Here is a 26897-nt window from a genome sequence, read left to right as displayed (position 1 = left end):
CCTACCTTTATGGGGGCTCTGTACTAACTCTTCAATAAGATGGTCATACTTTCAATAAGTTATTAACCATTCTGAAATTGGTACCAGTTACTGCTAGCTCCATTCAAGGCAAATGTGTACCTCCTGATTACCTGGCAATAACAACTCAACTTTTACAGTTCATAAGATCAAGCTGGTCGTGTAGCATCATTTTAGAGTACGTGGGAGAACCACACACGATCATGATTAATGATCATGTCCCCGTATTGACATTGTAGATGAACATCCGGGAAAGGTCCCGGCTAAGGTCGTGTGCTGTGAATACAATCAGATTAATTTGTTGAGTTTTCCAGAGTCGTAAATAATCGGAATCCAACTTGAGATTTTTATTTGAAGCCTACAATCAGAACCATTGTTTTCTTTCTTATGAAAAATGTTGTTCACTGATTTATAAATGAGCTGATGTATTTTCTGATCATAGTGCTGTTTGCAAATTTATCCATAACGGCCGTCAGTTTATACCGACTTCTCCCCAAAGGCAGACAACAACACAAAACAATAAATGGCGAAATAGGATCTAAACATATTTTGGAAAGTCCCGTTTGAGACCCAGACAGAAGAGAACACGGGACCATACACTGAAGTGAAAAAAAAGGGAGCAGCATGTTGTATATTTTGAGATGTGTTTTAGAACACCCCTCACAAGTATTCTGCATTGTGAATAATAATGTCTTTATTACTAGAAACTTTTACTTGCTTATGCGATGCGCTATATAACACCCAGCTATTGAGGTACTTCACCCGTAGCAACCAATCTGCCCACCGTAGAGCAAGTACGTATTATAATCAAATTGAATTAGTATACGTTTATTGCTGTAGACATAAAAGCCTCCCTGTTTTTCATTGATCTGAAACTTCACACATATGATGCCTGCCAAACAGTAAACGTGTGTGTAAAATTTAAAGTGATTACCAAAAACTTCGCCACAGACATCTTCAAAAAGTCCATTTTGAAGAATTTTCAACTTGCCACTAGAGGGCGCTGTTGCAATTTATGATGTCATCAATACTTTTTTTGAATTGCCCACCCTTGCTAGACACTTTTATCGCGGAGAAAAAAAAATTCATAACTTTTACCACTTTTGAGTTACAGGGTACTTTCGTTTTTGGCCCGTTTCGACCAGAAGTAGAGGTCATGTGAGGTCACGCACACGAAATAAAATGAAGACCTAATTTATTCCTACCTAATCCCGTTAACAGAAATCTTTGGTCTCTTGTGGTTGATTTGATATAGATTTTCAAAGATTTAAATAAAACACCTTTAAGATGACGTCACGTGACCGATGATGATGTCATCATGACGAATTTCGTTTAGGACCCTCCTTGCACCAATGCCCTTCATCACTGAAAGTTTCATTGCAATTGCTCTTTAGGAACCATGCAAAAAAATGCGAGTACTGAATAATCCTGAAACAACCAAATAAAAAAACGAACAAAAACAATAGCTGTTTCGCTGCACTTTGCTCTGAAACAGCTAATAATAAAAGAAGTTCATTAATTTTCACTGAAATTATTAGACAGCACGGCTTCACCCAAGCCGTGCATCAAATTTTTGCCCGTGTTTTCAAGCTAACACGGCGTGCATGGCTCGCTAGCTAACACGTTGCCCTTACACTGATTTGTATAGCACTGTATACTCGATACTTTCCAATGGTCTGTGAACAAAAATCCACTCAGATGGGATTCAAATCCACGACCTTTGCATTAGTAGTGCAGAGTCTTTTCAACTTTGTATTTTGTAAACTTCAGCAACTTATTGCAAGAGCTTTTTAACCCTTTTGAGACCACATCACTGACAAGGGGTTTGTACAAATGTGACACAAGCCATTTCAATGACTTTTGAATGGCATCCTTGAACAAAGATATGAACAAAATAGGGAGACAGGGCTAGAAAGCTCAGTTTGTGCCTCACATGGAGTTTGAATAAGCTTTGACATTTGTGCAATTCCAAATCCGCTTTTTGGGTAAGCATGGTTTTTATAAGGATAAGCATTTTGTTTAATGTTTATTCTTGCAGTATTGAGACTGGCCGGGAGAAAATTGCCCACTCCATCCTCCGGATTCACTACTTGCAAAACCTTCGCCGCCAGAAGGCGTGGTCATCCCTCGACCTCCCCACTGTACTTGGCAACTCCTTCCGTTCACATCATGCATCCTTGACGGGAGGCAGTCACCATGGCAACAGGCAGCAGCACCACTACTGGAAGCTGGTAGCTTCGCTGCCTGCATCGGGTTCACATGACCAGGAGAGGTTGTGTGATTGGCTGAAGGCGAAGCTGAGGAGAGGGAAACTCTCTGAGGGCGCTAGGAGGGGTCAGCTTGGGGACAATGATCAGGTATTCGTTTCTACTTTAATGTTAGTTTTAACTTTATTTGAATATAAAGTAATAAACCACAACGAACACTGACTGGGTAAAGTTTCTTCAACAAAAAATATTTGCATCCCTTTAACATAATCCCTTGGCTGCCGCTTCCCAGGTTGTAGTGTAGACTTGGGTGTGATCCCTGGCTACATAGCAGTTATAGGTTGAATGGCTTCTGACTGGCACCCCGAATAAAGATATTGACAAAGTAGGGATAGCTCAGTTTGTAAAAGCTCACTCTAGTAATTCATGCCCTCATCAACTTTTTTTTGTTCAACCCCAATTTTTTTAAATTTTATATGAATGCAAAATGCATCAAATGGCTCTACTTTCACTGCTCATCATAACATCATCTTCTTTTTGTTCGATAGGTTGAAACACTTAGTTTGTACTCTGCAAGAGTGCCCCACGTATCACCCAACAAGCTCTGCACACTCAGTATCTGCACAAAGGTCACAATGGGGTCAATGACCTCTAATCATCATTCTAAGCGCAATCAGCTGCTAGGAACCAGCGGGATCCTGTTTGCACTGGATCCACCCAGTAGTAACCAGGTCAGTGAAGTATTAGTGAGGTGTGGTCAGATAAATAACTTGGGTGGTGATATTTGGGAGGAGGGGTTTCTCCAATTTGATATAGTTATATAGACCTACTTCTAAAAACGCAGTCTTTAAAGGAACACGTTGCCTTGGATCGGACGAGTTGGTCTATAAAAAGCGTTTGAAACCGTTTGTTATGAAATGTATATTGTTAGAAAGATGTTTTAAAAGTAGAATATAATGATCCACACAAGTATCACTCAAAATTGTACGGTTTTCTTTTTACGTCGCGAACTATCACGGTCGGCCATTTATGGGAGTCAAAATTTTGACTCCCATATATGGCCGACCGTGTTATTGTACGAGGTAAAAAAAAACAGGCAATTTCGAGGCATTATTGTGTGGATCATTGTATTGTACTTTTACATCATCTTTCTAACCATATGCATTTTATAACAAACGGTCATAAAACGCTTTTTCAAAGACCAACGCGACCGATCCAAGGCAACGTGTTCCTTTAAATTAAAAGTCGCATCCCCTTCCCAGGTTGTATCGTAAACTTAGATGTGATTCCTGGCTAGCTACATGGTTGTTAAAGGTTAATGGGCTTATGACTGACATCCTTGATATTGATTACTAGGGAGGCCGTCAACACAGGGCTAGATAGCTCAGTTTGTAGAGCCCCGTTTCATTAATCCAGAGGTTATTGGTAGAAGTTTCTCTCCAAGCAATTTTCTTTGTTCAAACCAAAATCTTTGAATTGTATATGATCACCAAAATGTAATTAACATACAGTTCGTATCATTAAAATTTCGTAGAATTTTTGGCGCCAAGCAAAGTCTCGACTGGACTCCATCCTACAAGCCAAACCGGTAACTCCGCCTCTCCCTTTAGTCATCGCCCTCCTTGATTGGTCAGCTACTGGGCATGCTCAGAGCATGTGTATAGAGATGCTAGCTCTCGATCGACTGGCTGAGAAGGGTTTCTTGTCGGGTTATAATTTCTTGGAGGTCACTGAGGACGTTGAGTTGCCGCAAAACAGCCAAGAGGTAAGGGCAAATCTCCTTTTTGAAGATTGAAAGATAACAATTTTCTGCTTGATTCTTGTGACCAAATTCTGCAAGAAAACTCAACCGGTGATTAGGGCCTAATTTCTTAAAGCTGTCAAGCAGAAAATACTGTTTAGCACATTTCTTTGCTAAGCAGCAACAATTAGTGGGGCACCAGATGTAAAAATGTATTCCTAATTGAATTGTGACTGATAACCAGTTTCTTTTAAGCAAGGTTGTTCTTTGCTTAGCAGGTATTTATACTACAGGCATTATGAAATTGGGCCCAGAACCCAATTCCGTAGAGGTATTTAAGCACATTCAGCTTAGTACAATAACTATTATGCTTACCATAATTAGGTTACCAACTAAAATACCATATTACTTGGACCATCTGTGACTGATAGGCAGTTCAATTTTGCTCAGCAGCAAATTGTTAAGCTATATTTTGTGCTTAACCAGCTCTATAAAATGGGGACTGAGTCCTATTTCCATTTCACTTGGCTACTTTTTTGCTGTAGCAGTGCTAAGAGGCCTGGGTTTGTGCGATTTTTGTTTCGTTTTTTGTTTATGCAATTCCCCAGACACACCAGGCCTGAAGGCCACTTGAAGGTGTGGGCTAGAATTAATTTTTATCCAGGGGCCGTTGCCACCTACTCCTTGGGCTGAAACAGGGACCCCTTTACATTCCTTGCGGATGTAGTCTTGGGTATCATCAATCAGAAGCCTGGCTGGTAGAGCAGAAAGCACTACCTCCTCAGTAACGTTTGTTTGTTCACTTGTTTTGTTCACCTGACAGTTGAGCGAGTCTTTGGATTGGCTGGCTACTCGTAGCCCCCCTCCTCCATCTCTCTCTGAAGATACCCTCAAGGGTTACCTGGACACTGGGATGACAGCCTTCTTCAGTCTGTCTCTCTATGAGGATGCCAAGACGCGGAGAGATGCGTGTTTACCCGAGCAGGTAGTTCATTCATTACTTTACAGATACTTACGAGACCTTTGGCTCTGAGGTTTAGACTTGGTCTATTTGTGGGGTGTCGTGACAGAGCGGATAAGAGCACCGAATTCCAGCTCTGGTGTTTCTGTTCAGCAGAGTGTGGGTTCTATTCCTGGTCGTGCCACCTGTGTCCCAGAGCAAGACACTTTACCATAATTGCTTCTCTCCACCCAGGGGTAAATGGGTACCTGTGAGGGCAGAGACGATTGTTGTGAATGATTTAGCTGGTTGCGCTACCTATTTGGCAGCACAGGCTGTATACTCCCCGCAGGGAGCTGAGATGGTTTAAGGAATAAAAAGGCCCAGTGATCAGGGGTAATAATGTCTGAAGTGCTTTGAGACATGGTTTATAAAGCGCTACATAAAAACCAAATACCCCTTGAAGTATCAAACCAGTTCACAGATTTCATTGGATTGTCGGCCCAATGTATGTTGAACAAACTCTTGAAATTATTGAGTGATTTATCATTTACTGTGCATGCGGGCAGGCTGTTCCAGTCGTTTACAACATGGTGGTAGAAAAACTAAGTTATTACTCGAAGGTGTGACCTGCTCTTGAACATCTTGAAGTTATGACCCCTGGTTGAAGTGCAAAGGATTTTGTGTTTTCAATGCTTAATTATAGTGTCTAGGGTTAAACTTTGATGTTAAGAAAATTTAGTTTTGAAGTTTTTATGTTTTGATTTTTACAATTATGGATCATAGGGTCATTGTTTTTATTGTTTTTTCCTTATCGAAGGATTGCTGTCGTGTGATTAAACTCTACAATGCAACAGTCAGGCACCTTGCTGATGTGGCCAGCAGCGATTCCCTGACTTCCCTCTCATGGCCTCCTGCAGAGTTCACAAAGTCGGACAACCAATCAGGTATTGGACATATTGCAGTTGCTGTAAAAAAATCTCTTAGCTTTTTTAGTGAAAAGCCTGCATTCTATATAGACCGAAATGCACCTAAAACCACAAAAACAAATCTTACCATGGACTTGGACAAGTTGGGGCGCACATTTAAAAAACTGTTTGCTTCAAGTTTGTGCGTCTATAATAATTGGGGTTTTTTTTGTAGCGCTATTTACAATAGCCATATTAATGCACTTTACGTTAGTGCCCTGGTCTTTGGGAAAATACCATTCTTTTTTTAATCTTTCTCAGCTCCCTTCAGAGTATACAACCCTGGGCTGCCATGGCTCTTTGAGGGCATTTTTATACACAATATCAACCTCTACTCTCGCAGGTACCCATTTATACCCCTGGGTGAAGAGAAGCAATCATAGTAAAGCATCTTGCTAAATGATACAAGTGCCATGACACAGATTGAAACCCACCAGAACTTAGAGTCAATAGGAGACTTTCCAACGCTAGGTGGCAGCAGACATACCGGGTAAATTTCCATTGTTTACGTAGTTCTGAACATGCGCATAATTCTGAGAACAATGGATTTACCCGGTAAGTCTGCTGCCCTCTATCGTCCCAAAAAGTCTCCCATTTGCTCTAAACCACTCTCGCTTATAGTTATTAGTAGTGGCATTTTGAATCCTATACTTACACCAAAGGGTGCAGCTACATTTAAATAGTTGTCAGGGATCAGGAATATACATTTTGCTTTAACCCACAGATAAATATAAAGTATACTCAATACTCACCTGCCTCCTGTAAAAACAAACATTCCAGTTCTTATGCCAGTTTTAAAAACTGAAGGCGGGGGACAAACGAGATAATCCAGTTGAAATTTTGATATAGTTGCTTTTTTTGTTATTGACAGAACTCCCAAGTCCTGATTGGAACTCTAAGAAGCAGATGGAACTTCTGAGGCAAAAGATACTATTTTTACTCTTACCAAGTCTACCTCTTATTAGCGAAGATGGTAAGCAATTACCTCTTATTAGCGAAGATGGTAAGCAAGTTCTAATCTTATCTAATCGTCCGAGTACCCTGTTTTGTTTTTACCCTAGAAAGGAAGATATAAATTTTGGTAATCACTATTCAAATTAATAACTTGGTTAGAAGTACAGCAGCCTTTTTCAATAGAATAGAGAATTTAATAGATGTTAAATTTGCATCGGGATAAAGAATATTAATTTTTTTTTTTTATATTCTTTATCCCGATGCAAATTTAACATCTATTAAATCGTTTGCAGTACCCGCTGCTAAACATAGGATTCGAACCGCCTCTAGCTACCGGGCAATCTCGGTGGTCTAGTTGGTAAGACACTGCTCTAGAATTGCAAGGGTCGTGGGTTCGAATCCCACCCGAGTAAAATGCCTGTGATTTTTTTTTCACAGGACTCGGGGGAAAGTACTGAGTATACAGTGCTACACACATCGGTGTATATGGGTAAAACCAAAAAATTAGTATAGAGAATCTTTTCACTCCAAAATAATGTGGTTATGGATTAAGATGTAAGTTTTCTATCCCCCCAAATTCGAAAAAGAACAATACAAATCTTGGCAAGCAGAAATAGGTTACCAGCCAAAATACCACTTACAGGGACACTTTCGGTAAACAGTATTGTCCAAGGCCCAGTATTGTCGTGTATCACAACTTATATATAAAATAACAAACCTGTGAAAATTTAGGCTCAATTGGAAAATAACGGGAAAACCCACACTTGTTTCCGCACGTTTCGCCGTGTCATGACATGTGTTTAAAATAAATCCGTAATTCTCGATATCGAGAATTGATATTGTTTTAATGTTTTCTCAAAAAGTAAAGCATTTCATGGAATAATATTTCAAGAGAAGTCTTTCACCATTACCCCTGTAAGTTATTTGTACATCTGTGAACTTTTAATTTTTGTTCTGTTCCGAAAGTGTCCAATGGCTTTAAAGGCAGTGGACACTATTGGTTATTACTCAAAATAATTATTGCCATAAAACCCTAGTTGGTAACGAGTAATGGGGAGAGGTTGATAATATAAAACATTGTGAGAAACAACTCCCTCTGAAGTGATGTAGTTTTTGAGAAATAAGTAATTTTCCACAAATTTGATTTCGAGACCTCAGATTTAGAATTTGAGGTCTCGAAATCAAGCATCTGAAAGCACACAACTTCGTGTGACAAGGGTGTTTTGTTTTTCTTTCATAGTTATCTCGCAACTTCGACGACCAATTGAGCTCAAATTTTCACAGGTTTGTTATTTTATGACTATGGTGAGAAGACTGGTCTTTGACAAATACCAATAGTGTCCAATGTCTTTCACTCCAAAAAACAATTTCTGCGTGGCTGAAACATTTTCTGCTGAATAGCTTTGTTACAAGATACTCCAGTTCAATTTACGTTAATGAAATTGCTGTGGTTTATTTTACTTACAGATGACTGGCAGTCTGTGGTGGATTTCTGTCACAAGTATCTCAACTCCCTTCCAGGGAGCCAGAAGAGCAAAGTTCCGCTCTTTGCAAGGTATTTGTCTAGTTGCTCAACTGTATTCTATAAACTGTATTCTGCACTATATTCTGTAAACCTTACTAGATAAACTCTAGAGGGCGCACTGTATTCTGCAAACATGATTGTTTTATGAATATCTCATATTGATTTACTTTCATTTAATGAGTGGAGAAATTTCTATATATTTCATTGGTGTTGCAGGCCTCGAAATAGCCCAAGGCACCCACAGTAATTGCCACGGTCCCCTGTGCTTTAACTGATGCCCTTTACAAATTTACATTGTCCTGATAGAAGTGCCCCTGACGAGAGGGAAATTGCTGTGCCCCTTCAAGACAAAGTTCAAGGCGTGGTGTTGATTTGTCAGACATTATATATATTTATTTTCATTAACAGGGTGCAGAGAATTCTAGAGAAGTTTCGTCGTTCTTTTGAAGACACCTGTTACCTGACGTATGATGCACCGGGCTGTGAGCCGCTGGCTGGGCATGTACCATGGAGTAGAATCATTGAAGAGTGTGTCAGCTATATGATGTCAATTGTACAAACTCAACGAGATAGTGGTAAGTGTCTGGGATGCCAAACTAGATGGTTGCAATGGCCTTCAGGGCCCAATTTCATGGAGCTGCTAAGCACAAAATTTGCTTAGCATGAAATTTTTGCCTCGATAAAAACAGGATTGCCAACTAAATTTCCACGTGATTTTCAGGAAAAGCAAACAACAGCTGAATACCAGTAACAAGCAATATGCAGCGAATAGAAATTTGGTTGGTAATCCTTTTTTTTATCGAGGAAGAAATTTCATGCTAGGCACATTTTTGTGCTTAGCAGCTCCATGATATTTGGCCCCGGTTGGATTTCCTGACACTGGAATATCTGTTCTGTAGCGTGAATAAAACACTGCCGCAACAATCATAGTCGGCTAAGCATCCTAATGACAACATCACACCAACATTTTGTGGAGAACACAATGAGGCAATTTCAGTTTAAGACGTGGGAGGAAAACCCCTCTAGGGCAAACCCACGCAGTTGGGTAGGAACTGAAAAACCCAATCCACATGCAAGGATCTGGTTCGGGTATCTAACCGGGGTCCAGAGGTCAAAGACAGAAACCACTGAGCCAACCTAATTGCCCAGAAAGAAGCTACCTCTGCTTCGGAGTAAAGTTAAAGGCAGTGGACACTTTTGGTAATTACTCTAAATAATTATTAGAATAAAACCTTACTTGGTAACGAGTAATAGGGAGAGGTTGATAGCATAAAACATTGTGAGAAATGTTTCCCTCTGAAGTAATGTAGTTTTTGAGAAAGAAGTAATTTTTCACGAATTTGATTTCGAGACCTCAGATTTAGAATTTGAGGACTCAAAATCAAGCATCAGAAAGCACACAACTTCGTGTGACATTGAGCTCTTATTTTCACATGTTTGTTATTTGATGCATATGTTGAGATACACCATGATCAAGTGAGGAGACTGGTCTTTGACAATTACCAATGGTGTCCATTGTGTTTAAGCAAATCATCCCCTGCAAATTACCTCTTTCAGAGCCAAGGTCATATATGTAAGATATATTTTATATAGTGTAAAAGTTAACTCCAGAGTTAACATACTGAGTGTTCATTTTCACCAGAAACATAGGGTAGGGGTTGGTCAAACTTTCTGGAATTGGCTCAGTAGTATTAGCAGGAAATATCTGAGCTTGGCATCTACTTAAAGTTGTGTTTAATTAATTATGGTAATGGAAGCAAGTTGATAAAAAAGTAAGCATTGAAATTATTATTAGCATAATAGATTTGTGCCAATGAGCCTGATTTGCCTCACACTAAATGTATTCCCATTGTTTTTTACAGATGACGGTGAAGAAGGGAATGACCTGACAGTTTTCTACATTCAGAGTGAGTTTGATGCTTTTGAAATACCACATACCTGGAGAGATGCTGTCAATACAACCAGGGCGGAAACCTTTGTTCAGCCACCAAGGTAATAATAATAAGAATCATTTGTTCTTAAAAATCATGACTACATGGACCTTGTGAAACAGTTTCCTGTGTACGCGCAATCCGCTATTCTCACCAGACATGGCCTAGCTGTTCACATGACCAGCGCCAACCAAGCCAGAAACTGAAATGCCAGTTTATAAGCCCACCGCTGCGTGTTGCATGAGAGTTTTGTGTATCATTGTCTCCTCCATAGTGAACTGGTTATAAAAATACATTACATTACTAAACCCTAAATGCTGATACGGTTCCAATAAATCAATCCTCCAATGACTAATAGACCGATCCGTTAGGCTCCGCCCACGGCGCACGTGTGAGCAAGAACACGTGAGCCTCTCCAATGACTTTTGGTGGCGCTATGGGTTGTGATTGGTCAATATGCAATGGGGTGGAGCTCAATGGATTGGTCTATTAAGCCATTGCTTCAAAGTGTAATGACCTGGGGAGTCATAATCATTGATATCCTAGACTGGATCGTTCCAAATATTTGCAAGGGGTCATAGATGGTTTTTTTATTAAGGGGCAGAAAACTATATTACCGCTTTGGTAAAAGGCAAATATATTCCATGTCAAATACAGACCTACCAAATATCAAACCTTGAGATGAGTGGAGCCATCTGTAATTATTTAAAGTAAAAAGGGCTCAAATAATCCTAGGCAAAAGCTTGGCATGATATGTCTTGGATGGTATGGATATAAACATTGGAATAGTTAAGGTACTTGACTTTTATCCCACATCATATATCTCCATTTAAATTCAGTCTCACCCAAAACATTATTTTCTACTCTTTTTTTGTTGTTGAAGATTTGTCTCACATATTGCCAGCATTGTCCGGCAGAAGCAAGCCAACTTTATTGAAAAAATCCAAGAAGCAAGTTTAATCGAAAGACAGAACGAAGAAACGCCAATCACCGTTCTGGAGAGGGAACCCCCGCGTGATGTTGCCGCTAAGAACACAGCCACAGCGGTGAAGACAGTGCTGTATTCCGCCAAGGAGGAATCCAAAAAGTAAGATAAATGTCCTTCCTTTGCAGGCATCAAGATTAACAATGGCCTGCTTGCCCAACGCCATTGTTTTTAACATCAAGCCCGGTTAATACTTCCTGCGAATGGGAATGCAAAGCGAATCTTGATATCACACATTCGCAACGAATAGTTCGCAGCAGTTCAACTCTGTTCAACTCACTTGCGAATATCGCTGCGAACGGAGAGTTGTGTCGTCAAATTCGCATGAAGTATGAACCAGGCTTTAGGCTAGTAATTTTATAACTGGACAAGTCCTGCGTTTTTATGGTCTAATGTTTCTATGTGACTGAATAATAACAGTTGGTGAAATGTCAGCCATTAGTCCGGAGGTCATTGGTTCAAATTCCACTAAATTTGTCTTTGTTCAACCCTAAATCATTTAAAATTTACCAGTCAGTTTCTCTTGTGTTGTAATATTCAATAGTATGAACAGTTGCACCCCCCTTAAATGAACATGTTGCCTTGGATCGGAAGAGTTGGTCTATACCAAGCGTTTGTAACCGTTTGTTATAAAATGCATATGGGTGGAAAGATGTTTTAAAAGTAGAATACAATGATCCACACAAATTTGCCTCGAAATTGCGTGGTTTTCCTGTTACTCTGCAAAATAACACATGTTAGCCGACGAGGTAAAAGGAAAACCTTGCATTATCGAGACGTGTTTGTGTCGATCATTGTATTCTACTTTTACAACATCTTTCTACCCATATGCATTTGATAACAAACAATTACTAACACTTTTCAAAGACCAACTCGACCGATTCAAGGCAACGTATTCCTTTAAAAATAAAAATATTTGTTGGAATTGTCGATGACCTGGCTGTCACTTTCCAGGTTGTACCAAAAATCTGGTTGTGAACCATGGCTACACGGCAGTTTCTTAAAATGAAAATTAATCTGAAGTGTTTTCTTTGCTATTATGTAAAGGTTTGACGCTCTACTCCAACAATGGCTTCATGGCACAGTAGAGGGCGCTACATTACAAGATGGCGCTACACTACAACATGGTGCTACATTCCAAGATGGCGCTAAGCGGTCTCCACGGCAACAAGATGCAGTCAAGAGGACTCCATCTTCCTTTGGCTCCTCGCCTCACCATGTGGAGCAGAGTCTAGATAACCTCAGGATTAGTATTGAGTCTGAGAAACGAGCCGACAGACTCGCTGAACTCAGACTGGCGAATCTACTCACCCTATGATGCATCTGTGGCACGTTCCCCTTCTTCAATTGCAATAGGGTGCGTTTGATTAGATTCCCAAAGTCCACCCAGGTCGACCCCCCCGGTGCGTTCAAATAGCTTTGACATCATTTGCGGGGCTCACCCAGGTCAGCCCCAAGTTCCCTACTTGTGGTTTTGACATTGAAAATAATCATTTTATGATCTTTCGGAAGTCAGTTTCTGACATACATGTAATGCACAGAAAGAAAGTAGTTCCCGTCTGCTTTCCCATGAGCACATATGAGGGGCTCACTTGGATGAGCACACTGGGGTTGACCCAGGGAAGCTAATCGAACACACTCTATAAGGACTGCTGATTAAAGGCACTGGACATGTTTGGTGATTACTCAAAATATAGTATACAACATTGTGAGAAATGGCTCACTCTGAAGTAACGTAGTTTTTGAGAAGAATGACTTCAGGCCTGAAGCCTTTCTCAGGCATCTGAAAGCACACAAAGTTGTGCAACAAGGTGTTTTTTCCATCATTATTTTCTTGCAACTTAAATAACTTGTTGAGTCAAATTTTCACAGATTTAAATTTTTGCATATTGTGGGTTACACCAAGTGAGGATACTGGTCTTTGACAATTACCAAACATCTCCAGTGCCTATAACGATATCTAAAAAAGTGTAAGACTATCTTAGTTCCTGTCTTCAACTGCACTAAAGAATGCTGATTATCTTTATACCAAACAAGAACCAGACTATATTAGTCCCTGTCTTCAATTGCAGTAGAGAATACTGATTTTCTTTAAACAAAACAAGAGTCTGACTATTTGTTGTCCTCAAACCTTGGTTTACAGTGATATACATGAGTGAGCAATAAGTTAGCTAGTTTGTTGTGTTGACCTTGGCCCCATTTCATAAAGCCTGTAAGCACAAAAACTTGCTAAGCACAGAAAAGCATTGTTAACTGAAACAGATTACCAGTCAAAATGTTTGCTAATTTTTTGCTTAGCAAAGAAATTTGTCAAGGGGTATTTCAAATGATAAAACATCTTTATGAAATTGGGCCCTTGTTACCTTGTTTACAAAAAGAGCTACTTAAAGGCAGTGGACACTATTGGTAATTACTCAAACTAATTATCGTGTTAAAACCTTTCTTGATTAGGAGTTATGAGGAGAGGTTGGTAGTAGAAAACATTGTGAGAAACGGCTCCCTCTGAAGTGACGTTGTTTCGAAAAAGAAGTAATTTTCCACGAATTTGATTTCGAGACCTCAAGTTTAGAATTTGAGGTCTCAAAATAAAGCATCAGAAAGCACACAACTTTGTGTGACGGAGGGTGTTTTTTCTTGCATTAATATCTTGCAACTTCGATGATCGATTGAGCTCAAATTTTCACATGTTTGTTATTTTATGCATATTTTGAGATACACTAACTGTGAAAACTAGTCTTTGACAATTACCAATAGTGTCCACTGCCTTTAAAAGTTTCCATGGCTGATATCATGAGTGAGGGTGCTTCAGCTATGGCTGGATCATAATTCATTGAAGTAAAGGACTTTGAAACACACTTAGCAACTGTCGTAGCTGTAGATTCAGCTGCCTATTTAGATGTTAGGTGGGCCTATGCACATTCCCTTTTTGGGGTCAGCTATATAAAGCCTGGTTCATACTTGCTGCGAATGCTTCGTGCGATGCGAATTTCATTGCGTCACAAAGGGAAATGGAACGCGTACCGATTGTTGCATCACCAACATTCCCTTCGCATTCGCAGGAAGTATGAACCGGGCTTAATGATGAATCTCTTCCTAATCTACTTAAACGATGCTGTTCTGTTCTTGATTTGGAACAACTTATATCTGTGGACAATTTCTTTCTCATTATTCAGTTAAGGTTTAAACATTGCTGTTTTCATACACTGTATCTGTACATAAATTTAAAACCTAAAGACATGATGTTATTTGTGTTTTTGTAAAATCAAATCATGTCTTTTGATACAACTGAAAAATTGTTGCATTGGATGGAGGAGTTTTGATATTAAAAAGAAATGTTTGGAACTTATAAAAAGTGAATCTGTGTAGTGTTTTAATGAATAGTGATTAACTAGTTGACCCTTTTCTTTACAAAGGACTTCTGTTGACTGCTCTCATAGCCCTTCTTCTCTAATTGGGCGACTTTTGTGGCCCAAGCTTGCAAAGAAAATAAACACTCTGGCCTCAGCATAAAGGTCATTAATTTTGTTAGGACACTGCAATATTGTTACTTTTCACCCTCCATGCCCAAGTTTCAACTGGTTGGAAAGGGAAAGATTGAGGGTAAACTAAAATAAAGTAGCAATCCCTTCAAAATGGAGTGGAAAGATCTAAATAGTGTTAAACACCTGATGTCAAACTGAGGAAACAAAAACCATTTATTTGCCGATATCTAGGCCAGGAATTTCATTTTTGGACCATGTTGAAAGGGCAAGGCCATTTTCATTTTGCAAAGAGCACTTCGTAATGTCAATAGGAAACTGTTGAAGGGCACCAAGGCCAACACCAGGGGTTTATTTCCAGGACTGGATATCAATAATTTTGGGATTATATGAAAGGGAACTTGATAAGAAAGGTGCATATTCAAGGTGATCATAGAGTTTGTGAAACTTGACCTTTGAATGAACCTGTCTGTTCTGTAGGAATGTGTGCTTCACCAGGGGTCTTTTTTTATGTCACAATATTTTGATAATGATAGAGTTGAAGTTTCTTGGCTGATTGTTTTGTATCAAAGAGCAATAGTTACTTTGAATGTGGTTGACTTGAGTCGACTTTGACTTCACCATGGTCAATCTAGATATCACTTGAACCTTGCGATGTATGACTTACTAGTCCACCAACTGACAGAACCTAGCCCCGGAGCACTGTTTCCATAATCAAATGGGTTACCTGACTGTTTTAATTGAAGATGGCAGATGAAAACTAGAAAGTTTTGAAACTTTTGCAATTGGAGGACCATTGCCTCTGGATTCAACATTGGGGTTTTTGTGCTTTGGGCTATACAAATTATTTGTTACTAAAATTAAAAATGGCTGAAAAGATTTATGTAGTTAAAGTAGAATAGAATCATATGATTCACATAATATCTCTTGAAACTGTGTGGACCCTGACAGAATACGGATCGCTACTTTGTAGAACCACATTTTTTACTCCACAAATTGGTGGACGGTGTGTTCAGCTGGGTTTTGTTTTGTTTTTTGTCACAGGCAAGTTTATGTTGTTGAATCACTTCTCACAAATTGCAACACACTGTAGGTTGAATTAGAACATGAACAATAAGGAGCAACTCCAAATGGCACAATTTTGAGAGATTTAAAGTAAATTCCCCTTTAATATTAAAAAATTTGTAGGTTAGGGTGTGGGGGGGTGTATGTCTTGGGTAACACCCGTACTACCCGAACTAGCTCATAGGCCTAAACCGACCCATTTTCATAGATCTGTTTTATACAGAAAATGTTGGCCAACAAGTTTCTGCTAAGCGACAACAAGCAGGACACCAGTGTGCTAATTATAAAGTAATCAATTGTAACTTTTTTTCTGGTCAGCATACTTTTGTTATGCTAAGCTAGTTTTTGTACTTGAGCAATTAACTTTATGAAATTGGACCCTGGGCTGAAAAAGCTGTTTAGCTGGAAGTCTGAGTGCTAGAAAGTATTATTTTGACAGGGACCAATCAGAAATCTGCTTCCGCTAAGCAAGGATTTGTCTGTGCTTGGAAATTGTAACTTTTTGATGTGTTGAATTTGCCCAAAATCCTGTAAAAAATAAATAAAAAAGGACAATTATTTTTTAATGCTTTTTTCCAGAAAAATTTCCAAGTTCCACTATTACTTTTAGTAATCTTTGTAATTGATTCTCGGACAAATAATGCGTAAGTTTAATACCTATAAAAAATGTTTGAAAGCATTTGAAAAGAAATAAAAAAAAAAGAGGCCGTATAGCTAGCTCAAGTCATTGGCCCTAAATAAATCCCAGGGTAAAAATTAACATAAAGCGCCCTCTGTTGCTGGAGATAAAACGACGGGGACCAGTGAAATTTTGGGTTCATTTAACACAAGGAAGGAACCCGCGAATATTTCCCGCGAAAACACACGTGCTCAGCTGTTAGCGTCCCTTTAATATGTCAACAACAAGAGATATGTCGTCTGCTGGCAACGAACACGTAGTTTTTTCTCTCTGCATTTGACTTAAGTTTCTTACTTTTTAGCGTAAATTTAGACGGAAAACGGTACTGTACTTGACCAGGAGTTATTTCTGAGATATTTGTGTAGCTGTCACTAACGTGAAAGGTAAGAATGATTAAAAAACAAGGAGTTGGGCACCTATTTTTTTTACAGCATCCTTCAACACCGGTCCTACTACTTGCCGTCAACTCGCCGACTTGCCGTCAACTCGCCGTCAACTCATTTTCGTGCCGTCAACTCATTAAATTTACATGAAAAATTTATAAATGGGACACGGAAGTGTTAAGTTTGGGCTAAACTACATTTTTCTCATGGTTTTCGGTAAAAATTCATTCACAAAAACGACTTTGTGTTGATAGAAATAAAGTACCAATCATTGACATCTTGGGCCACATTGACATCTTGGGCCAAGACTAATCAATGTGAAAAAGCAAGATGGCGGCCGACGGTTTTGCTGTTTCGAGATAATTTTTTCACGAGAAAAAAACTCAATTTTTATTCCGAAATATGACCTAAAACTTTCGCGAATTCTCTTTGAGCTGATACTTTACAGTTCTATGCTTCTTTTGTGGGTTTTAAATGTATATTGGAGGAGTTGACGGCGAGTTGACGGCGCAAGTGAGTTGACGGCGAGTTGACGGCAAGTAGTAGGACCCTTCAACACTCGTATTATTCGTTCGTATCGTACAGATTTTAGTGTAGCTAGTACACCGTGTAATACTAGCTGTTAAAGGCAGTGGACACTATTGGTAATTACTCAAAATAACTATTAGCATAAAACCTTCCTTAGTAACGAGTAATGGCAATTGGGGAGAGGTTGGTAGTATAAAAACATTGTGAGAAACGACTCCCTCTGAAGTGGATTAGTTTTCGAGAAAGAAGTAATTTTCCACGAATTTGATTTCGAGACCTCAAGAGTTGAAGTTAAGAATTTGAGGTCCCGAAATCAAGCATCTGAAAGCACACATCTTCATGTGACAAGTGTGTTTTTTTTCTTTCATATTTATCTCGCAACTTCGACGACCAATCAAGCTCAAATTTTCACAGGTTTGTTATTTTATGCATATGTTGAGATACACCAAGTGAGAAGACTGGTCTTTGACAATTACCAATAGTGTCCACTGGCTTTAAGTGGAATGTGTTGTGGTTTTAATGTAGGAACGTATAATCATAATGTTGATTAATTTTTAAAAAATCAATTACATTCAACATGACCAGTCAAGAGTTTTGATTATCGCAGCTAAAAGCAGAGCAACACCTTACTTCTAATTAAAGTTGGTATGTGTTTTAATTAACACGATTATCAACAATCTTCTTAATAATATTATATCCAGAGTCCAAGACGACATCATGCCTGCCGTTTTGTCAGCATATGAGATTCAGCGCCTGAAGAACATCGAGGAGAACAAGCAAGTCTTGAAAGACTTGGGCCTTTTCAAACCGGTAAATTTAATTTAAATGTTACTGTATTTCAATAAGGGGAATAATTTTGCGATCACAACCGTCGATCTTGATAGCCAGAGATCTGGCACTATGGCCACAAAGCTGTTAGTGTTAAGCAGTTAATTTTGCTTTTGAGCAATGTTAGTTAACTGTATGGTATTTTGGCTGGTTACCTGTTTCTGCTTAACAATATATTTTTGTGCTAAGGAAGTGTTTATGCTTACAGCCTGTACTCACAACTTTTATTGTCCTTTGCAGTTTCAGCTCGTACCCAAGAACGTCAAGAAACGGCCAAGACAACACAAACGCAAGCAATCCTCAGACAGTCCAGCCTTCAAGAAAGTCAGGGTACAGGAGAGACCTGGTTTGGGAGATGACGGGGGCAGCTCGTTTGCCACAGGGGTGCGCAAATCTCGACGTCTCACAGGCCTCGTAAGTTTTTGTGCATAATCTTCGTGTCCTTGTTCATACAATTCAGTCTGCTGAGTGAGCTATGTTGGCAGTCTCCCTATTTTGTCAATATTATTTGGCGTGTCATGGCCGAGCGGATAAAGCACTGGATTCGAGCTCTGTTGTTTAATCAGCAGAGTGTGGGTTTGAATCCCGGTTGTGACACTTGCTACAAAAAAATTGGGGAGTTAGTGCTTTCTGCTCTTCCGGCAAGGCTTCAGATTGATGATACCAAAGCACCAGCCGTATGGACTGTAAAAGAGGTAGTCCTTTTTCAGCCCTAGGAGTAGGTGGCAATGGCCTCTGAAAAAAAATTGTAGCCCACACCTTGAAGTGGCCTTCAGGCCTTGTGTGTCTGGCGACTTGCATTAAAAAAAAATTAAAAATTAAAAATCTTTGTTTAAAGGTGCCAGTCAAAAGCCATAAAACCTTAAATTGCTGTATAGCCATGCGCACACAAATTACAACTTGAATGGCTCCGGACTGGCACCCTCAAACAAAGAAATTGACAGAATAAGGAGACTGCCAACACAGGGGCTAGATGGCTCATTCAGCATGTTAATTTTGAGGTCGCGGGTTCAAGTTCCGCTCAAGTCACTTGTTTTTAAAACATGAATCCAGTCAGTTTTCCGTGCGTTTTTTGTTAATTTATATCTGAAATTAAAAGTTGCATCCCCTTAGTGATCCGTTGGCTGCCGCTTCCCAGGTTGTATCGTAAACTTGGGTAGGATCCCTGGCTACACGACAGTTAACGGTTGTATGGATTCTGTATGGCACCAAGGATCAAATATATTGACAAAATAGGGAGACTGCTTCCATAAAGGCTAGATAGCTTAGATGGAAGAGCGTCGAAATGTTAATCCAGAGGTAGGTGGCTAAAATCTTGCTCTTGTAATATTTTCTAGAGTTCTGGAGAGTATTACTCCTGTGCTACATTGGTTGCCAGTTGAACAGCGGATTTGATTCAAAATCCTTGCAAAGACACTGGACACTATTGGTAATTGCCAAAGACCAGTCATCTCAACATTATATGCATAAAATAAAAATTACCTCTTTCTTCAAAACTAGCTACTTGAGAGGGAGCCGTTACATATAGGATAATTGAGGATGTCAATGTGCCGATCTATCTCACTGACCTAGTTGGTTTCCGCGTTCCGCAGAGATCAACAAGGCAGAGTAGTGAGACTTGGCTGGAACCTCCACCTGTCAATTCTACGATGACTAAGTAATATGGTATCGTGCTTTCTCGGTTGTTACTCCCATGCTATGGAATTATCTTCCATCAAACATTCGTGCAGCCCACAGCTATGAATCCTTACAGTCATTGATTAAAACTCAATTTGTTTCATTCTTATTATGTTTACTATATAAGTTTTTACTCTTCTTGTTCAACTTTTTAACAATTACTTTTATTGTCACTATGTTCAGAGTGCTGAGGTAATTGTATGTGGTGCACTTTAAACAATAAATGATTAGATTAGATTAGATTAGATTTTCTTAAATCAACCCAAATTGTACTTATCTCTCTGTAGAAACCACCAAGCGCTGAGGATGTGGACATTGAGCTATCTAAAGTGGATCCTGACGCAGACTACAAACCTAAGCCAGTAAGGAGGGAAAATACCTTCGGTGCAATTCCAGGTAAACTTCCCTAGGTTTTGGGGACAATTCCTCAAGTGTAAAAGTCCAACTATTAGATTTGAGCCGTCCGGGCTTACTTGCAACTCGCCTGTCATGCCAAAGACCAGTCTTCTCACTTAGTGTATCTCAACATTATATGCATAAAATAAAAGTTACCTCTTTCTTCAAAACTAGCTATTTCAGAGGGAGCCGTTCCTCACAATGTTTTATACTATCAACCTATCCCCATTACTCGTTACCAAGTAAGGTTTTATGCTAACAATTATTTTGAGTAATTACCGATAGTGTCCACTATCGTTTAAGAGCATCAAATTCAAGCTCTGGTGGTTTAGTCCTCGGGTGTAGATTCGAATCCTGGTGATTACACTTGGGTTCTAATCCCAGTCATGACACTTGTGTTCTTGTGCAAGACACTTTACCGTAACTTGTCGGGCCTTGGAACTCCCCCAGTATTAAATCAAGCAGAGGATAACAGTTCAGGATTCGGTGGATAATTTTCCCTTTTACTGTGAATAGCTGTGTGACTTCTTTGTATTTTTGAATATTTAGCATTTTTCACTGTATGCTATGGGTGCACCCTTAACCTTTGACATTTCTACCACCAGGGGTGGAAGTCGGTCGAGAATGGATGATGAGACTTGACTGCTCTCGTGACGGCATCCACCGCCCAACGGTTGCTGGCATCCATGGAAATGAAGAGGAGGGGTGCTACTCTTTGGCATTGTCGGGCGGCTATGAGGATGACTTGGACCTGGGAGAGTGCTTTACATACACTGGGGAAGGTGAGTTGCAACTTAACCAGTGTTTATTAGGAGAGGTACACCCCACTTTAATAGAAAGCCAAATTTGTACATTCTTTCAGTGTTCTGCACAAAACAGGACTCTACTCGGAAACAGTTGGTGATATCGGCCAATTAATTTTAGAATAATTTCATTTGTCCTTCATCAGTGTTTCTGCATTTGCAGTCACGTATGCATAATACACAAGATTTTATTGCGTCATGCTATTGTTGTTTAGTATAAAGATAATGATTTTATATATAGAGCTTTATCTCAAAGCGCTCCTTATTTTTTGTACACGGTGTGCTGAACTAGGTAAGAACTAAGTTTAAGACCCATGTACTTATATACCACCATCTAATTAGTCATTTACAAGGTAATGTCGTGATTGTTGCACAACAGTACCAGAAAACACTGATAGGTGTACTGGGTTCTTTTACACAAGTGGTTGGAATAATCACCTAGTCATAGCACAGCTACGATGGCGTGTAACCAGGAAAAAAATTCTAGTCAGGGTTGCCAAGTGCAACAGAGGATTGCAAAGAATGGAACGAATCAAAGCTAAATGAATTGTGCAGGCACTCATGGGTTTTTCTCTTTGTTTTTTTTCTTCAAGAAAACATGAGCTTAATATGAATTCTTTTTTTTGTATCTTGATGTATCCCCCTTTTTATTTGTTTTGTTTTCCATTCCTGATGTATATATTTATATAATTAATGTTTTTAAGAGCTTTACCCTTTTCGTATAAATATTTTGTAATTTTGTATTTTTATGTGAACTGCCAAATAAATAAATAATAATAATTGTGTGTCTGATCACACAGGAGGACGTGACTTAAAGGGCACCAGAGCCAACCCCAAGAACCTACGCACTGCACCCCAGTCAAGGGACCAGAGACTAACTAGAGGTGAGATGTGATCAATGTCACACATTGTGCTAAACTTTTTCTCTCTTTTCTCAAAGTCAAGTGTAGTGAGGAGCTCCAATGTCAAATTGAGTTGTTTTTATCCATTGTCTTTCCTCTGTCAAGTCTGGGTTTCAATGTAACATTGGTATTTTCAAAGGAAGTCATTTACTCCAGAAGCTCAAAACATTCCGAGAAACAATACTGAGGGTAGGCACAAAACAAATTTTTGGAATACCAACTTGACGTGAATTATAAAAAACAGCCAATTAGACATGTTATTCTGACCATATCCATAAATTTGCATAGAAATAAAAAGTCACTTAATAATGTGTTTCTTTTTAATTGAATACTTGTTGAACAGGAAACCTTGCGCTAACGAGGAACGTTGAGTTCAAGCGTCCAGTGAGAGTGATCCGAGGCTACAAGCTGGACAGCCCATATGCACCAGAGGATGGCTACAGATATGATGGTAAGTGGACCTCTTGTAATGTGTGAAACCATGCATAGTTATAAGCTGACTTCTTACACCTCATGCGTATTTATAAGCTGACGTATTGTGCCTCATGTTTACGCATTAAGCTGACTTTTACACCTTTTGCATATTTATAAGCTGACTGCTTCACATTTCTCTCATGAATGTTTTATAAGCAGACATTGTTTTGCACCTTAAAGGGAAAAGTATACCTTTGGTTTTTAAACCGTTTCATTGTTTTAATCCTATATAATTGTGTACAATCAAACTAACCTGTGAGAATTTCATTTCGAAAGATGGTAGCATTTTTGAGATATCGCCGAAAATCCGGAGCGATTTTGTCCCTGTAGGTAGGATAATCCACAATTGTACCAAACAATCTGAAAATCCCTTATAGGATCGTAAACAGAATTTTCTAGCTTGTTAAAAAATTATTCAAGGTGAAAAGCTTCTCTAGCCATCGTAGTTTATGCTCGACAGTAAAGTTTAGTCACTTGATTTGGATCGTCATGAGTTGTGAATTGAATCAGTGTGAGTTTGAAACCTTTTGTAGAAGCATTAATAACTACTCAATGATCCCGACGATATATCAAGTTTGTGTACCTTGATAAAATAGGCCTAAAATATCAAACATTGTTGTACATTATACAAGAACAACTTACCGGCGAAGCCTTTCAATGTGTTTTTGTCACTGGAGAGGAGACTCAAAGTTTGGCAAGTAGACCCCAATGACATAAAAGACCCCCCCCCCCCCCCCACCCCCACCCCCACCACACACACATAAAAATAGGACCCATTGTATTCGGGACCGTTGACAATGTTTATGTAGTTGGGTTGTTTTCACTTTAAAAAGTAAAGCTTATCAGGACAATTACAAAATATTAAGTGCATTTATGAAGCAGATGATAAGTTCCAAAACTCTAAATTTGTTTAACCAATACTAAAATTTGAATTTTGCGTGAGTATGTTTTTTTTTTTTCTTCAGGTCTGTACATGGTTGAGAAATACTGGTTCACCACAGGCCTTTCCAGCCATGGTGTGTACAAGTTTGCCCTCCGCCGTTGCACTGATCAAGCACCACCCTCCTGGGAAGTGGAAGAGCCCAACAGCCCCGGGAAGAAGTCTGACAGTGCATACAGTAGCCAATCAGAGAGGGACATCAGTGATTTTGGGAGCGAACAGGTGAGATCAAGGTTGAAAGTTTTGAAAGGTTAAAGGGAAGGTTTAACGTTAGTCACTCGTAAAATTAATGGCAATCCAAACTTTTGGTTAAAAGACTACAACAGCTTTTAATATTAACTTTGGCTTTTTTACTACACCAATGAGTGTTAGCACTGTATACTCAGTACTTTCCCCGAGTCCTGAGAAAAAATATCACAGGCATATTACCTGGGTGGGATTCGATTTGATTCTTTCAATAGTTTAAAGCTTTTTCAGAAACATTTCACTTTGAAGTAATGCGGTTATGGAATCTAGAATCTCAGAAGCATTACTGTCAGTATTGTTTCTCAGATTGTGTATTCCTATTAGGGATTATTCTTCCTACGTGAACATAATAGCTCTGGATTTCCAGCCACAAAAAAGCGACCACCTTTTGAAATGAAACTTTTGTTACTTTAATTGTAAACATCTACATTTATATAGGATTAAAATAATCAAACAAAATGCTTTATAGTATCAAAAACTGCTGTATATTACTTCTAACCAAATAGTGTTATTGCTGTTATGTACAGGCAATCTCAGTGGTCTAGTTTGCAAGACACTGCTCTAGAATCGCAAGGGTCGTGGGTTCGAATCCCACCCGAGTTATATAAGTCTGTGATTTTCTTCACAGGACTTGGGAATGTACCGAGGATACAGTGCTTACATACATCGGTGTTTGTGGGTAAAACAAAAACTGATATTCATATTTTGTCTGATTTTTATTCCACTCAGGATAAGGATATGGATGGTAGCGACACGTCGGAGCTTTCCCCTGCCAGCAGCCCCGCCCCAATCCAAGAACCCTCCTCCCCCACCCCCAAAGATGACCAAGGTGTAGAACAGATCACTCACGAAAATGTTACCATGGAAACAACCAGTAACGAGTGAGTCTATTGTTTCTATGACGTCACTAAAATTGTACATACTTTTATTTTTTACTTTCTTATAAATTCTACTCAGTGATTAATTTTAAACATTTGCCAAATTTGTTATTGAATTAAAACTCAAAAATGCAAAGTTTTTAACAACTATTTAGGAACCAAGAAATCTGCTCCATTGATCAAACACTAGAATATGATAATATTTTGGGTAGTTAACTAATTACATTTTGTGACTGGTACCCTTGAGATATTTTAGTAATATTTTATTGAATTTCTGTTATTGAATTTCTGTTATGGAATATTGAACGTTTTTTACTTCACAGTTTATGAAAGTTGGCCCAGATCGTTTTTAGTTGTTTAGGAGCTGTTGTATTTTGCCTGCCTTTAAATTCTGTGGCCCCTGCTTTGAATCCTCTATGTCATAAGAGAATGACTGATCATGAACTTACTAACTAACTAAGTACCAGCCCGCAACTCACAGTCAACCCTCCTACTGTCTGATCTTTCAATATCAATTCAACTGTAGTTTTTTAATGATAAGTATTGCCAGTCTGCATTATGATATCATGTGTTAAATGTATCTAAACAGCACACAGTCAACCCTCCTACTGTCTGACCATTCAATATTGTCCTCTGTGGTTTTGAATGATGTCCGACTGCACCCTGATATCGAGTGATAAATGCATCGACACAATACTTGCAAAGTTGTGTCACAGTGCACCAACTGATGTATTTGAATTGTTTGAAATGGCTTTAGAAAAACTGACTGGAAAATTTCATCAAGAGAAGGCGGTTTTATTAAAATATTTAAATAATTTTGGTGTTCTACTTTGCTTCGTTATACTAACATATTATTAGAAACTAACCACCTCTGTACCTACTACTAGCTTTATAGACATTTTAAACAGTAAATTTTATAAATTCTCATTAGTTGATGTAGTTCTAAATTTGTCTTTAAAGAAATGTTTTGAACATAAATTTTGCACAAATGAATTTGGTTTTTTTAACTGTAATTTGTTATTTGTATTTTTGATACCTGAAATAAACTAAACAAAACTTTATGATTTTGTTATTTTCTTTTTCTTTCTATTTTGTTTCTAAAACAATAGAACTTTTAAAAATTATTTTTGTAATAGTAAACATAAACAAGTACTGATTAGAGAAATTGTAAACCATCATCACAACCATCTAGACAAAAAATTCTACTCATAAATACACAAATGTTTTTAAATTCTTTTACGAAAAAAAGGAAAAACTAATTTTCAATTTACACACTTTTTAAACAATAACGGCATTTACTCATAATCAGGGGTACTTTTTGATTGTCAAAGACCACTATCCTTTCTAAGTGTATCTCAACATATGCATGAAATAACAAACCTGTGAAAATTTGAGCTCGATTATTGGTCATCGCAGTTCCAAGAAAGAAGTGGCAGAACAAAACACTTGTTTCATAGAATTGTGTGCATAAGAAACGCTTCATGCCTGATGTATTTCTCGGATTCAAATTGTGGGTGAAAATTACTTCTTTCTGTACAACTATATTACTTAAAGGGTGTTGTTCCTGACAATGTTTTGTATTATCAACATCTTGCCAGTGCTCTTGATCAGATCTATTTTTATGCTCATTAATACACCTTGTCCACGGCTCTTTGTGCAAGCAGCCCGTTTTGAATTCATCGGGTAGCATTTGTTTTTGCTGTTTTCTCAGTAAGTGGAGACTATTTTCAGCTGAAACATTCACAGTTGACTTTCTTTGTATCTTTCATTATCATTGTGCCTATAGATATGCTTTGCATTTACAAAAAAACAAGCGATGATCCTACCTTTAAATAAACACGTTGCCTTGGATCGGCCGAGTTGATCTTTGAAAAGCGTTTGTAACGGTTTGTTATAAAATGGGTGGAAAGATGTTGTAAAAGTAGAATACAATGATCCACACAAACATGCCTTAAAATTGCACGGTTTTCCTTTTACCTCGTCAACTAACACCGTCTGCCATTGGTAAACCATTTATCCATAAATGGTCGACCGTGTAAGTTTGCAACATAAAAGGAAAACCGTGCAATTTCGGGCAAATTTGTGTGGATCATCGTATTCTACCTTTAAAACATCTTTCTAACCAGATGCATTTTAAAACAAAGGGTTACAAACGCTTTTTATAGACCAACTCGTCTGATTCAAGGCAACGTGTTCCTTTAAAGGCAGTGGACACCATTGGTAATTACTCAAAATAATTATTAGCATACAACCTTACTTGGTGATGAGTAATGGAGAGAGGTTGTTGGATATAAAACATTGTGAGAAACGGCTCCCCCTGAAGTGGAGTGGTTTTCGAGAAAGAAGTAAT

At 38.7% G+C, this 26897-nt stretch overlaps 2 protein-coding genes across 5 annotated transcripts in view; both read left to right on the top strand.

Moving 5' to 3' along the window:
- Positions 1-12944, top strand: part of LOC117300774 (germinal-center associated nuclear protein-like) — a 30565-nt gene extending 17621 nt beyond the window's left edge. For 2 of the 3 annotated variants that reach the window (XM_033784566.1, XM_033784564.1), the window contains exons 10-20: positions 2057-2375; positions 2774-2956; positions 3760-3990; positions 4790-4951; positions 5727-5853; positions 6746-6877; positions 8296-8383; positions 8762-8928; positions 10216-10345; positions 11168-11371; positions 12317-12944. In XM_033784566.1, coding sequence (XP_033640457.1) covers positions 2057-2375; positions 2774-2956; positions 3760-3990; positions 4790-4951; positions 5727-5853; positions 6746-6877; positions 8296-8383; positions 8762-8928; positions 10216-10345; positions 11168-11371; positions 12317-12587 — 2014 coding nt within the window. In that variant the 3' untranslated portion in view covers positions 12588-12944. The remainder of the gene's footprint in view (positions 1-2056; positions 2376-2773; positions 2957-3759; positions 3991-4789; positions 4952-5726; positions 5854-6745; positions 6878-8295; positions 8384-8761; positions 8929-10215; positions 10346-11167; positions 11372-12316) is intronic. The other variant, XM_033784565.1, reaches the window with a different exon arrangement.
- A 3772-nt stretch (positions 12945-16716) lies between these two features.
- On the top strand, positions 16717-25525 carry LOC117300882 (E3 ubiquitin-protein ligase UHRF2-like). Of its 2 annotated transcripts, none has more exons than XM_033784738.1 (9): positions 16717-16875; positions 18105-18213; positions 18472-18645; positions 20196-20304; positions 20910-21086; positions 21908-21991; positions 22353-22460; positions 23449-23645; positions 24399-25525. In XM_033784738.1, exons 2-9 carry the CDS (start codon positions 18121-18123, stop codon positions 24552-24554), a joined length of 1098 nt encoding a protein of 365 aa, XP_033640629.1. In that variant the 5' UTR covers positions 16717-16875; positions 18105-18120; the 3' UTR covers positions 24555-25525. The 2 variants fall into 2 exon arrangements, with proteins under 2 accessions (XP_033640629.1, XP_033640630.1); XM_033784739.1 differs by lacking the exon at positions 16717-16875 and adding an exon at positions 17366-17445.
- Positions 25526-26897: the final 1372 nt, after the last annotated feature.

The sequence above is a fragment of the Asterias rubens genome, chromosome 16 (assembly GCF_902459465.1).
Source record: "Asterias rubens chromosome 16, eAstRub1.3, whole genome shotgun sequence".
Classification (NCBI taxonomy): domain Eukaryota; kingdom Metazoa; phylum Echinodermata; class Asteroidea; order Forcipulatida; family Asteriidae; genus Asterias; species Asterias rubens.
Note: the sequence above shows the minus strand (reverse complement) of the source record. Positions and strands in the feature narration are given on the sequence as shown.

Bases quoted from the DNA above. Each gene is read 5' to 3' on its own strand.
- LOC117300882 (XM_033784738.1), top strand. From the start codon at position 18,121: ATGCCTGCCGTTTTGTCAGCATATGAGATTCAGCGCCTGAAGAACATC. The intron at 18,214-18,471 runs GTAAATTTAATT...TGTCCTTTGCAG, and splicing joins ACTTGGGCCTTTTCAAACCG to TTTCAGCTCGTACCCAAGAA. The intron at 22,461-23,448 runs GTAAGTGGACCT...TTTTTTCTTCAG, and splicing joins GGATGGCTACAGATATGATG to GTCTGTACATGGTTGAGAAA.